This window comes from Nematolebias whitei, chromosome 11 (assembly GCF_014905685.2).
Source record: "Nematolebias whitei isolate Nwh7 chromosome 11, NemWhi1, whole genome shotgun sequence".
NCBI classification, from domain to species: Eukaryota; Metazoa; Chordata; class Actinopteri; order Cyprinodontiformes; family Rivulidae; genus Nematolebias; species Nematolebias whitei.
This window is the reverse complement of record NC_056508.1, coordinates 10067908-10083162: the sequence shown is the minus strand read 5'-3', so window position 1 is coordinate 10083162 and position 15255 is coordinate 10067908. Positions and strand designations below refer to the sequence as shown.

Here is a 15255-nt window from a genome sequence, read left to right as displayed (position 1 = left end):
AGAAGGGAGTCCGCGCGCTCTGAACCGTGGAAGCTGAGTCACGAGTTTAGCTAACGAGCTGGCCAAGGAGCTGCTTCGGCTAGTGAGGCCTGCGGAGACCCGGTCTGCTGCCGTTTGGACCTGCGAGCCGCCTAAGCCGAGCCGCAGCTGTCAGACCTGGGAGCTGTTGCGGCTGAGACCTGGTCTGCTGCCGTTTGGACCTGCAAGCCGCTGAAACCGAGCTGTTTACGTCGGAGACCCGGTCCGCCGCCAATTGGACCTGCGAGCCGCTGAAGCCGAGCCGCTGAAGCCGAGCTGTTGCGGCGGAGACCTGGTCCGTCGCCGATTGGACCTGCGAGCCGCTGAAGCCGAGCTGTTTACGGCAGAGACCTGGTCCGCCGCCGTTTGGATCTGCGAGCCGCTGAAGCCGAGGAAGCCAGACTACAGCTGTCAGATCTGGGAGCTGTTGCAACTGGGACCCGGTCTGCCACTGTTGGGCCTGCGAGCTGCTGGACCGAGTGAATCGTGAGACCGCGTGGGACCTGGGGGTTGTTGCCGCTAGGCCTCGGCTAGGCCTCGCTAGGCCTCAGCTAACAACATAAGTCTGTGAACCTCGTGGCTAGATCCTGTGCTTCTGAGAGTTGATACTAATGATCCAGAAGTATCGTGAGTAATGCCGAGCAAACACAGAGATAGGAGACAAGTGTCGGAAAATAATTCTGAAGATATGGAGGAAGTTAAACAATCTTTGAACTTTATGAGTGCTGAACTGACTAAATTGAGTGCTGATGTGACTAGATCATCAACTAAATGTGAACTACTGACAGGAATGTTTGAAGAAGTGAAACAATTGAAAGAGGTGATGATTAATAAAGACAGAAAAATAGCTGAACTGGAACAAAAATTAGACGACATGGAACAATACACAAAAATAGACAACTTGGTGACCACTGGACTGGAAGTTAGGAACCGGACATATGCAAGCGTTGTTGCTGGTACTAACATTACAGAAGATGCACCACAGGAAGAACTACAGACTCTGGAGGAGCAAGTAGTGAATTTTTTACAAAACAAAGACATTGACATCGAACATGAGGACATTTCAATCTGTCACACCCTCCCCAACAAATCAGATAAAGCCAAACCATCCATAGTCATAAAGTTAATTAGTAGGAAATCAAGAAACAAGGTAATAATGCAAGCAAAAAAATTGAAGGGAACAAATGTTTACATAAACGAACATCTAACTAAAAAAATGGAAATATTGCATGTGAAGCAAGGTGGTGGAAAAAACAGAAAAAAATAGCATCAACTTCGACAAGAAATGGAAACATTTGGATCAAACTACAGGAAGGATCTCAGGCTAAAATAATAAAATACCTGAAGGATCTGGAAAGACTAAAGTGAGCTCAGGAGAGGACAGATGATAATTCATTGACAAAACTTCATAAACAAAATATAAAAATGAACAAATACATTAAAACATGGCAACATACGAAGACTCAGAGTTTAAAATATACAATGTTGAAGATGTGATTGATACACATTTTTTCCCTGTAATAAAAGACTGTGAATATTACAATGAAGAACAGTTTAATGACATCAATATAACAAATGGAGGTCTCTCTATTTTTCACTTTAAGAGTAGAAGTATAAATGCAAATACATCCAAAATAGCAGATTATTTAAAACAGCTAAACAGAACTTTTACAATAATAGCACTGTCAGAGACATGGCTCAACGATGAAAACACAAATAACATTCACATCGAAGGGTATGAATTATATCATGTGAACAGAAGCAACAAAAGAGGTAGTGGAGTAGCTCTATTTGTTCAAAATGAAATAAAATGTAAATTAATTAATGAAATGTCAATAATTATTGATAATATCATGGAAATAATAGCAATAGAAATAATAAACAAGAATGATAAAAACATATTAATAAGTTGTGTATATCGATCACCAGGATCAAATATAGAGATATTCACCGATAAAATCGTACAACTATTGGACAAGAGTTTTAATAAAAGCATGTTTTTGTGTGGAGACTTTAATATTGACCTGGGAAATAAAACAGATTCAAATAACATCAGTACATTTACAAATTCATTGTATAGTTTAAATCTTTATCCGTTAATATGAAAAACCAACAAGAATTACAACTCATAGTGCTACAATAATCGATAATATTTTCACAAATATAACAAATGGGGATGTGATAGGAGGTATTTTAACGAGTGATTTAAGTGATCATTTACCAGTTTTCATGATTTATAAAAATGATCAAAGCATTACAAAAGAAATTACACAAGAAAAAAACAATAAACACATCAAAAAAAGCAATGGACAAATTAAAAGATGATTTACATAACCAAAGCTGGAAAGACGTGTATGTTGATGATGTAAACAGATCATATGATGAATTTATGAATATTTTAGGAGCTCTGTATGAAAAGAATTGTGTGCAAAATAATTATACAAAGAGAAATTTTGTTGACCAACCTTGGATGACGAGAGGGTTGAGAAATGCTTGTAAAAAAAAAAAAGAATTATTTGTATACATGTTTCTTGAAATTGAGAACACAAGAGGCCCAAGAGAAATATAAGAAGTATAAAAATAAATTAGTAGCGATTATAAGGAAACACAAGAAGGAATATTATAGTGATGTATTAAATAAAATTAATGGTGATATGAAAGCAACATGGCGGGTAATAAATAGTGTTCTGAAAAGTCATAAAGCAAAAACAGGTATTTCACAATATTTTTTGAAGGACGATGATCCATGATGAAAATGAAATTGTAAATGGATTTAATCATTATTTTGTGAACATTGGACCAAGCCTTGCAGCTAAAATACCAAAAGTAGACAATAATGTGAACCATTCAGTTATAGGTTGTGACAACAGTATTTTTCTTAATGGAACTGACAAAGAAGAAATAATGAATGTAGTAAAAAAAAATCTTACAGATAAGAGATCAAAAGACTGGGTGGACATGGATATGATGTTTGTAAAGGACATAATGAGTTATGTTATCGAGCCATTTACATATATATGTAATTTATCATATTCAAAAGGCATATTTCCAGATAATATGAAAGTAGCTAAGGTAGTTCCTCTCTTTAAAAATGGTGATAAATGTGTGTTCAATAATTATAGACCAATATCCTTATTACCACAGTTCTCAAAAATTCTAGAAAAAGTGACCAGACTAGATAAATTTATTACTAAACAAAACATTCTAAGTCGCAGTCAGTATGGGTTTAGAGCAAAAAACTCTACATCAATGGCTCTCATGGAATTAATAGAACAAATAACTACTGCTGTCGATCAAAAACAATATTGTGTTAGTATTTTTGTTGATTTAAAAAAAGAATTCAATACTATTGATCACACTGTTCTCCTTGAAAAATTAAATAAATATGGTATAAGAGGACCAGCATTACACTGGGTATCTAGCTATTTGAATGATAGGAAACAGTTTGTACAAATAAATGGTGTAAGATCTGACCTCTGCAATATCACGTGTGGAGTTCCTCAAGGCTCTGTACTTGGACCAAAGTTATTTAGTTATATGTGAATGACTTAGTGAATGTATCAGGACTCCTCAAATGTGTCCTGTTTGCAGATGACACCACATTTTTTCATTTGGGTAAAGATGTAAAACGGATGTTGGAATTGATGAAGACAGAATTTGATCAAATACAAACTTGGTTTAAACTTAATAAATTATCATTAAATTTAGATAAAACTAAATACATGATATTTAATAACAAAAAGAGAACTGTTGATGATCCATTTAAAATTGAAGGTGTTGAGATTTGTAGAGTTAATGAGATGAAATTTTTGGGTGTAATCATTGATGAACAGCTAACATGAAAAAATCACATACATTCTGTAAGAATAAAAATAGCTAACTCTATTGCAGTACTATACATACTCAGGGACTTATTATATTATAAAGCTCTGTACATGTTGTATAACACAATCATTGTTCCACATTTAATCTATTGCATTGATGTTTGGGGGAAAGCGTGTAAAACATTTACAAAACCTATCTTTATTTTACAGAAAAGAGCTGTAAGAATCATCACTAGAAAGCATTACAGTCACCCATCAAACACATTATTTTATCAACTGAAGTTATTGAAGTTCCATGATTTGGTAGATTATAGTATTTTATCAGTTATGTATAGGGCTCAAAATAACACATTACCATTAAATATCCAAATAAATTTTGTTAAAAGACAAAGTTATTATAATCTTACGGGGATAGAGATAGTTGTCAAACCAAAATTCAGAACTAGTCTAAAGGGAAGGTCTACCTCAATCCAAAGAATTGGATTGTGGAATGGTCTAGAAAGTGATGTTAAAAATGCCAAGTCAATGTGTATATTTAAGAAAAAGATCAAAGCTGGTTAGTTAAAAAAAATTATATGAAGTAGCTTAGTGTGTTTTTTATATTAGAATTAGAAAAATTAGAAAGAGTTATTCATTTTGTTATGTTACTTGAAAATTATGATTGAAATAATTGTTTGAAAAATGGGGCAGATATAATAAGATCTTTTCTTCTTTCTGCTGCCTTTCATTTTAAATCTCTTGTATCTTTTTATATTGTTATGGAATTGTTTTGTACTTTTTTTAATGAATAAACTTTATACCATTTACCATATTTTGCTAACACACAAATAAGGTTTACTTCAACAGTGAATGCTAACACTTTTAACCAATTATCCTGTGCATTGAGTTGCACTTATTGTTTAACTTGTAAATGCCTCTCAGCTACAATCATACCAAATATTAGCACAATATCAGTATAATATTACTTCATTGAAGACATTTTGTGTTTTCTACAGTCAGTTAGCTGTGGCAGCCATCTTGAACTGGGTTGGCTCCAACAGGTAATCATTTGTAGTGGTGCATTCATTGATCACTTTCTGAAGGTTTCATTAACATGTTTCATGTGATTTATAGAATATTATGCTCACAGACAGGCAGAGTTGACTCCAGTAACCTAAATGGTAAACTTTTCAAAGATCATTTACAATCTGTGAGCACAATATGCATTGAGAATTCACCTCAGCTATCATCTCACCAAAATCTAGCTCAACATCTGTCAATTTGACCAAGTTATAGCCATCCATCCATCCATCCATCCATTACATTTACCCGCTTGTTCCATTTTGGGTCACGGGGGTCGCCGGTGCCCATGTCCAGCAATCACTGTGCGAGGGGCGGGGTACACCCTGGACAGGTCGCAAGTCCATCACAGGGCCACATAGAGACAAACGAGACAAACAACCATTCACTTTCTCACTCACACCTATGGACAATTTAGAGTTACCAATCAGCCTAACATGCATGTTTTTGGTCTGTGGGAGGAAACCGGAGTACCCGGAGAAAACCCATGCATGCACGGAGAGAACATGCAAACTCCACCCAGAAAGGCCCCTGGACTGGGGTTTGAACCAGGGACCTGCTCGCTGAGAGGCAGCAGCTCTACCAGTTGCGCCACCGTGCTGCCCAAGTTATAGCCATTTTTTAATTTATTTATTTATTTTTTGCATTTTTATTTGACTGTAGCAGCCATCTTGAATCAGGGTGACTCTAAACAGTAATCGATTTTGTCCAGTGCTGAATGGGATATTTTTCTAACAGAAACACAAACGCACATGCACACTGACAAAGGCAAAAACACAATAATCCGCCTCTGCCACAAATACTGTTTTTGCCAAGCCTCTGTGAATAACATTAAACACCAGATTTTCTGTCAGAGAGCGTCTCAAATCATCCATCCATCCATCCATTTTCTTTACCCGCTTATTCCATTTTGGGTCACGGGGGTCGCTGGTGCCCATGTCCAGCAATCACTGTGCGAGGGGCGGGGTACACCCTGGACGGGTCGCAAGTCCATCACAGGGCCACATAGAGACAAACGAGACAAACAACCATTCACTCTCTCACTCACACCTAGGGACAATTTAGAGTTACCAATCAGCCTAACATGCATGTTTTTGGACTGTGGGAGGAAACCGGAGTACCCGGAGAAAACCCACGCATGCACGGAGAGAACATGCAAACTCCACCCAGAAAGGCCCCTGGACCGGGGTTTGAACCAGGGACCTGCTCGCTGAGAGGCAGCAGCTCTACCAGTTGCGCCACCGTGCTGCCCGTCTCAAATCAGTGTTAATGAAAAATACAAACAATCGTTTACCGACTACAATTCTGAAAATTCCGTTTGTTCCAGATCATATAATGGGTGTGATGTTGTATTTTCTGATAAGCTTCCTGCATTTGTCTCCTAAAAAAAGCTGTTCTGCTACAGATACAATCTGCCTTTTCATTTTCACACAAATGATCTGGGATCAGATAGAAATGTGTCACTTTTCACGCTGCACACAAACATTTAATGTGTAAATGCCACCAAGAGAAAGAGGTCGGGGGAAACTGCCGTTAGTCTGCATATTGCTATCAGTCTGCAAACTGGTTTTAGTCATGTCATCAATCATTTTATCAGCATTGTAACCTCAAATTCTAATTAAAATTATTTTCATCCATCCATCTTTTATTTGTAGTTGGGCCATGGAGGCAACAAGTCAAGAAGGTAAGCAACACTTCCCAGCTCCTTGTGGTGAACTCCAAGGCTTTCCCAGGTCAGAGAGGCTACATAACCCCTCCAGTGACTTCTGGGTCTGCCCTGGAGAAGTGTCCAAAGAAAGGCATCAAGGAAACATTGTAATCACATGCCTGAACCACCCTGTCTTCTTTCAAAGCAGAGAACCAGCAGCTCTTTTTGATGATGGAGCTCCTCACCTTATCTCTAAGGCTGAGCCCTACACCTTACAAAGGAGGCTCATTTCAGGATCTCATTCTCTGAGTCACACCTCAGGACCAGAGGTGAAGGTTTGAACGTAGACAGACCAGTAAATTGTGAGCTTTGCCTTTCAACTCAACTCATTCTTCACCAAGACCAACGAAGCAACGCTCTCATTACTGTGAATGAGACCCTGATCCACTGATCCATCTCTCACTTCATTCTACCAATCCTGGTGAATAAAACACCCAGATACATAAATATCTCCGCCTGAGGCAAACACTTATTCATGACCATGAGGGAGCGTTCCATCCGTTTCTGGTTGAGAACCATAAATAAAAGATAAGTAAATGTTTTTCAGAATCTTTATTGGAATTAGGGTGTAGATAGGTACACACAAACACATGAAACAAAATGTTTTAGCAGAGATGCTCCATTTAAAATGTACCTAAAGAGCTTGTAACACATGCCAAAACAATGGAGACAAGTCTGCAGCAGATGTGCACATCAGCCCTCATGAATAAGTCCATCATCTTGTTCAGTATGTTGAAACTTAGCAGATTAACACAGATCCCTGCAGCTTTGGTACAACTGCTGTACACTTTTAATCATTAATGATTGAGGTATAAAACATACAACTGAGGCATAAAACATACACTCCTCTGAGGTTTTTTTTTTTTTTGCCTTTTTTTATAGGTCTGAGGTCAGAACATGAAGTGACATTAACCTGCCTCAAAACAATATATTAAAAGTATAGCTTTTAAACTGGGGACTCAATGTAAATTTATATATTTTTATTCCTATTCCTCTGGGGCTCACAAAATTCATTATAGGAGTAGAGATGGCTTAGTGCTTAAACTTTATCTGACCAACCATCTATGACCAAACACAGGGTGAACGGAAGCAAAACACAATCATGTTAATAATGATATTTACATACATAATGGTATTTACATACAAGAAAATCAATTATTCATCTTCCAGGGAACAAATGCAGCTTTACAAAGCTTCCAATGACAGCTGCTGTCAGACGCACAGTCATCTGTGGAGCGTTACTTACCTGCTTCTTTGTGGTCAGGATCCTGGCTGGTCAGCGCAAAGAGGAAATCCTGACAGGTGTCCTGATCCAACAGGGTGCTGTTGTGCAGGCAGAGGTCAACAATTAGAGTCACAGCTTTCTGACAGACCATGTCATTCTCCTCTTGGTCAGAACTCATGCTCTCAGCTGCATCATGAGTTGTGTGTGCCCATTCAAGGGGACTACTGCACTCACCCACATACACATGCGTGCGCAGCGGCACAGCTTGAAAATGATAAATGCAACTTGTCTCTGTCCACGACTTCTCCTTCATCCACACACTTTCATCAGTGTGTGCACAGATACACTCATGAGTGCATGTGAGGAAGTGTGCTAATGCCACTGTTGTATGAGCGTGTGTGTGTGCTCCTTTAGATATAAGTGTGTGTGTTGGTGTGCAACAGTGTTTCTAGATGTGGATCGCATTCATCCCTTGGTGATATCAGAGCAGAATCATTGCATCATATGTAAATAAGTCAGATGAATCATAATTAACCAAGTGCTAAATGTGATACACTCCCAAATGTCACGTTTTTCACTCAGACCTGCCTGGGCCATAAACCTTTAAAAAAAAGAAAAAGTTGTTCATATTGTCCACCAGACTTGTTTTTCTCAAGTCGAGGAGGTCTCTTTTCTCAAAGTCTCTGGAGTTCAGAGTGTCCCGTGTGATACGTCTCCCCTGAGCTGAATCACCTGTGGCTGCCAGGTCTCCCTGCTCCCAAAAGCCGTGCTTCAGCTGAGACCTCTGTTTGCACCCCATTGTGATGGCTGTGCACCTGTTTATGTGAGAAAGATGATGACAACAGCTGAACGTAACGTTGCAGTGTGTTCAAATGATCCCTCAGAGATGCTGAGGCACACTGGTCCAGTGTTTTGTGGATAAGCAAAAGTTTTTTTTAATCACTTTAGCCTTGTCTCTACACAGAAATAGCATTTTAAGAAACCCTAAATATATATTTTTTGCAAACCTGGTTCCAGAGTGAAAAATGTTTGTTTTACAATGTATTTACTGGGAAAAAGATAATTTCATGAAAACAATGTACCCATGTGGAAATGGTCATAGCCTTAGCTTCCAGTTTTGAGCATCCATCACCAAATGTGAAAACAAAGAGTTAATGTTGTTGCCCGTGGTATGTTGGTTTGCCTGTACCTTCACTAGCTCATGGATCACTAAACAGAATTTAAGGAAATTCTCAGCAATGACACCTCAGGAGCTTTGCATTGTTCTGTTCACAGTTTTTATCAATTTTCATTCCCTGCAGCTTTGGAATAAAACATGAAGAAATCCAGCAAAAAAAAAAAAAAAAAAAAAGAAAAATTACAATAAAAGAAAAGAAAATATGAGAAAGAAAACAAGGAGATAAAAGAATTTGGGCAAAAACGTGACAACTCAGCCCTCTTTGGAGATCTATAGCTCAAGCAACTTCAAAGTCCACTTACTTTTTTCTGGGTTGCATGGAGTTGATGTCTATCTCCAGCAGTCATTGTGTGAGACGCAGGGGACACCCTGGACCAGTGTCACATCACAGAGACACATAGAGACAAACGAGATAAACAAGGCATTCACAAACTCACTCACATCTAGAGACAATTTACAGTTACCAATCAGCCTAACATGCATGTTCTGGGTTTGTGAGAGGAAACCGGAGAACACGCTGGAGACACATATGCACAAGGAGAACATGTAAACTCACCCCAGAAATATCCTAAGCTGAGAGACGACAGCTCTAATCACTGTACCACCATATCCTGATGCATGCTCAATATTACAGGTAGAAAAATCTAAAAAAGTTAAATCTGGTCTTGTTATTGGAATAGTGATGGTGTTGATGAGCTATTAGTACGTTAAACTTGTTTTGTTGTCGAGTCTTGGACTTGACATGCTGTGCTAAGCGTGCCTGATCTGTACAGTCCATCACTTGCTGAAGTGTGGTCTGATCTAGGCATGTTGTTAGTTTTTGTTTAATGCACTCTTCATTGGCCTTCAAGGCCTAAATAGTAAAATTGGTCTGTCTCACCCGTTCATTCAGCAGCTGGGTTTGTGCCTTCTGAAGGATCTTGCTTGCCCGATGCCCGCTGACCAAAGATTTTAGTTCCAGGCTCTTGGGAATGATGCCACTTTGTCGACATCTGAGGTTGAATCGCAAATGGTTCCTGTAGTCTGCCCTCTTCCTTGCTGTTTTCTCAAACTCTCTAACTAGTTTGAGGCAATCCTGGCCAAAGTGGTTCAAAATATCCTAATGCATGCTCAATAATCCAGGTAGAAAAATCTAAAAAAGTTAAATCTGGTCCTCTGGACATTCAAAAAAAACAAAAAAAACAAAGCAAAACAACAAAAAAATGTAGAAACGTTTCGTCTCTCATCCGAGAGACTTCCTCAGTCTGAGGTGCTGTATTCAGCTCAGTCTCTTAAATAGTACCTTCTCAGAGTGGATCAACCAGTTTTGCTGCTGACAACCAAAACCAGCTGATCACATGCTCAAGAAGGACCATCAGCCTAACAATGGATCATTAGCACACTGATGGCTGTTTACTGTTCACATAGGGCTGAGTGATACTAGCAATCACAGCATTGTAAGAGGGGGACAGTTGAACCCGGAGGCTTCCACCCCTGTTTAACGATGGACAATTTATTTTCACAAAGATGTCCTCCTTTACTCCTCTCTCAAACCATCATTCCTCTCTGTCCAGGATGTGAACATCTTCATCCCTGAAAGAGTGACCGCTGGCCTGGAGATGAGTGTAGACCGCAGAGTCCTGGCCTGATGATGTTGATCTTCTGTGCTGGGCCATCCTTTTGGCCAGTGGCTGTTTTGTTTCCCCGATGTAAGACTGATCACAGCCCTCCTGACACTGAACAGCATACACAACATTGCTCTGTTTGTGCCGGGGGACTGGATCTTTGGGATGAACCAGTCTTTGCCGTAATGTATTTTGGGGTTTAAAAGCCACTGGGACGTTATGTTTAGAAAATAAACGTCTCAGTTTCTCTGATACTCCCTCAACATATGGAATGACCACTGGTCTGGGTCTGGGTTCCTCCTTTTCACCTGTTGGCTGACTGGAGTCCTGTTTGGGTTTCTTCTCTGCTTTCAGGAAGGCCCAGTTAGGATATCCACATTGCTCTAGAGCCTGTCTTGTGTGGGATTTCTCCTTCTGCCTGGCTCCTGAGCTAGTGGGGATGCTGTCTGCTCTGTGATACAGAGTCCTGATGACTCCTAACTTGTGCTCCAAAGGGTGATAGGAGTCAAACTGCAAATACTGGTCTGTGTGGGTGGGTTTGCGGTACACCTCAGTTTGCAAATGTCCTCTATCAGAGACTGAGACCTCACAGTCCAAGAAAGCCAACCTGCCATTTTTTACATCTTCTCGTGTGAACTTGATGTATTTATCCACAGAGTTGATGTGGTCAGTAAAATGTTGGACTTCCTGAGATTTAATTTTAACCCAGGTGTCGTCAACATACCTGAACCAATGACTTGGTGGTGTCCCTGAAAAGGACGTCAAGGCTCTCTTTTCTACCTCCTCCATGTACAGGTTGGCAACAATAGGAGAAACTGGAGACCCCATAGCACACCCATGTTTCTATAATATTGCTCCCCATATGTGAAGTAGGTTGACTGCAGGCACAGTTTCAAGAGTTGACACAGTTGTTCTGTGGAAAGCGTGGTCCTGCTGCTCAGAGTGGTGTCTGATTTTAATTTTAAACTGACCACCTCTACTGCATCATCAACAGGAATGCACGTAAAGAGTGATGTGACATCAAAAGAGACCGTTGTTTCATCAGTCTCCATGATGACATCCCTCACCTTATCCACAAAGTCCATGGTGTTCTGTATGTGGTGTTCTGAGCTGCCAACTAAAGGGATGAGTACAGACGCCAGATATTTGGAAACATTGTAAGTGACAGAGTTAATCATGCTAACGATTGGTCTTAAAGGTACACCTTGTTTGTGGATTTTAGGTAAACCATACAGACTAGGTGTGGCCTCCCCTGGGTACAGTCTGTGGTACAGAAAACGGTCAATAACCTTGTCCTGCTCCAAAATTTTCAGGCAATCTATCAACTTCTTCTTGTAACCACTTCCTGGATCTCTTTTCAGAGGTTCATAAGTGTTTAAGTCACTAAGGAGTGTCATAACTTTCTCATGATAGTCTTTCTGGTTCAAAATCACTGTGCACCTTCCTTTGTCTGCTGGGAGAATGATGATGTTTTTGTCCTTGCTAAGAGTGGTGAGTGCGTCCCTCTTCTCTCTACTGATGTTGGAAGGTGGTGGTTTGGCATTGCTGAGGTAGGCTGAAACTTTGATTCTGAGCTGTTCTGCTTCAGCCTCTTTTGTTGTTTCGGATGTCTGACTCAGTAGCTGTGATCATCTCCACCAGAGGAATTCTACTTGGTGCAACCGCAAAGTTCAGTCCCCTGGCAAGAATCTCTGTCTCTGGCTGGGTGAGCTGTCTGTCAACTACATTTTTTTGTTGTTTTGCTTTGTTTTTTTTTGTTTGTTTTTTTAATGTCCTGAGGACCAGATTTAACTTTTTTAGACTGTACCACAATGTTACTGCTTTAGTACATAATTTAAAGTTTAATCAAAATATGTGGAAGTGTAAACTTCCAATGGTCCTGATGTACAGTAGTTCCTCATTTATTGGGACGGTAATGTTCCAGACTCCCCCACCACCACAACCACCATTACCACCCCGTAATCAGAGAAAAACCTCCAAGTAGGAACGTTATTTTTATTTCAGTATTTATAAATATTTTAAGACTTTATAAACTCTTCCCACACTCTTGCAATGTTCTAAACTTTTAAACCTACATACATATGTAGATGCACTTTTTTGTTTTCATTCAACCTTTATTTAGACAGGTTAATCCAATTGAGACTCGGGGACTCATTTACAAGAGAGATCTGATAACTGTATAGTACTGCAAAATTTTATATGTGTACTCACCAGCCTTGGTCCAGTTCTGGTCAGGTTCTGATCGGCTCTCTGCAGCCCTTGAGCAGCAGATGCTTTTGGAGAGAGCCGGACCTTCAGAGAGACAGCACAAAACCACACAATGGTCCCAATCAAGTCCAAATAATCCAGAGGGATCCACATGGAAAAAATCCGGGTGAGCTCCGAAGAAGACACCGGACCTCCGAGCAACACCTCCTCACTTGAGTGAAAGGCTTCATGTTCCGGCAAGTAGAACTCAGATTGACCAATGAGGCTGGAAGTAGGTCTGGTCCGGTTCTGGTTTGGTTCTGATTGGCTCTTTGCATCCACTGAGCGCCAAAATCACTATGAATAAGGCCCAAACTGTTTAGTTAGGTTCGGATCAGATCAAAACTTTCCCTCCATTTTGGCAGAAAGTAGAGGCCCAAAGCACTGTTGGCTTCTGGGTAATGTAGTTCATTTGGACTGGCAATACTGTGTAGGCTTATTGAAAGAAAACTTAACTTTTTATCTGTACCATCCCAATCACGTTAGAAACATAAACGTTAACAATCATTGAATAACTGTGAAAGAGAAAGCACGAAAAAGTCGAACCGCGAAGTAGCGAGGGACTAATGTATATGCGTTTCAGTGATCCCTGCAGATCGATCCCAAGATGGCGCCGGTGTGTAGGGCTGCCCGTCTCTCGCTCTCTGCTTGTATTGTATTTTTGTTATTTTTACAATGGTTGGTGCAGTGTGCCGAGTCATATATTCAGTATGATCGTCGGGCACTTTTGGAGCTCCGTACATTTGCTGAAATTCCTGCTGAGTTTTTGTACAGCAGTCAGCACTCTCCTCCACCGGTCCTGTCTGAGATTCCTGCATTCCTTCTGCGTGACCCTGGCCTTTCTCCATGGAAGAAATGTTGCAGACGTCGTGGGAAGCGTGCAGGGATTTTGGTGAAACTGAGGCAAAGTGTGGATTATTCTATCAGGACTCGCTCTGGATCTGATCTTCTCCTCTCTGACTCGTGGTGCTCCCGGGGCCCGGCTGCTGGCCAGCTGCCCGCACGCTCAGTCCATGTGAACACCTGGAGTTGTTTACCTGTGCGCCACACCAGCAGACCTGGAGGAGCTGTTCTTCATAACCTGCGCCCGCTGGCGCGCGCTTCTCCCTCCACGGCTGTGCCTGCGTTGGACCCTATCAGGATGTGTTTAATCAACGCAAGGTCTGTTTCCAACAAGACGTTTATCCTCAATGACTTTTTTAAAGATGAGAAGTTGGATTTTCTGTTCGTCATGGAATCTTGGATTTCTGATGGTGAGTCTAGCGCCTTGGTGGAACTACTACCCCCGGACTGTCTTTGTTTCAATGCCCCGCGGCCATCAGGTCGGCGCGGGGGGGGGATTATTAACAGTTTTTAAAGCAAACTTGGCCTGTAAACAGTTGTCCAACCCGGTGTCCCGCGCCAGCTTTGAGCTAAGCATCTTTGAACTCGGACACTCTCCTCCGGTTCTGTGCGCGCTCGTCTACCGCCCCCCTCGTTCCAAGGACTTCATAAATGAATTCTCTGACTTTTTGGCTGATATCACACAGAGATACACTCACTTTTTGTTTATTGGTGACTTTAATTTGCATGTGTGTTGTCAGGAGAAGCCCTTAGTGAATGACTTTCTAGATTTATTGGACTCTTTTAATTTAACTCAGCAGGTAAACGGTCCCAGCCAAGAACATGGTCACACGCTGGACCTCGTTTTAACACGCAATGTCTCTGTTTCTAATTTGAAAATCGGTGACAATGTTTTTTCAGATCACATGCCTGTATTGTTTGACCTCACCCCCCCCTTGTCCTACTGCTAAGACGTGCGTTCCTGCACGTACGCGTTCCATTAACCGTTTCAGTGCTGCTCATTTTAATGAAGGTTTTAACTCTGAGAGGATCGAACAGCTCTCGGTGTCTCTTACCACTGAAGAGCTAACCTCTCAGTTCAACTCTGCCTGTTTAAATGTTCTGGACCGTGTTGCTCCCCTTAAAACCAGAAAAACGAATTTTAGATCAGAGCCTTGGCTGAATGACGTCACTCGAGCCGTTAGGCGGCAGTGTCGCCGAGCTGAACGAAGGTGGAGGAAAGACAGGCTGCAGGTTTCTTTTCAAATGTTAAGGGAGAGTTGGCGTCACTATCAGAAAACCGTTAAAGCTGCCAAATGTAAATTCTTCTCTGATTTAATTGTCTCCAACTCCCACAACCCCCGAGTTCTTTTCTCCACCCTGAACTCAGTTCTACACCTCAGTGAGCCTTCACCTCTGGAAGCCTCAACTGAGCTGTGTGAAAACTTCCTCCATTTCTTTTTAGAAAAAGTGGCAAACACCCGGGCACTCGTTTCTCCACCAGCTCATGATCTGTCCATCCCGTCTCAGTGTGTGGCTGTGTTTGACCACTTTGAGCCCATCTCTCTGTC

General features: G+C 40.9%; 1 protein-coding gene across 1 annotated transcript in view; it reads right to left on the bottom strand.

The window, feature by feature from the left end:
• syt6a (synaptotagmin VIa) overlaps nt 1-8012 on the bottom strand; it is a 483065-nt gene extending 475053 nt beyond the window's left edge. Inside the window, exon 1 of the mRNA XM_037683797.1 lies at nt 7856-8012. Coding sequence (XP_037539725.1) covers nt 7856-8012 — 157 coding nt within the window. The remainder of the gene's footprint in view (nt 1-7855) is intronic.
• Nucleotides 8013-15255: the final 7243 nt, after the last annotated feature.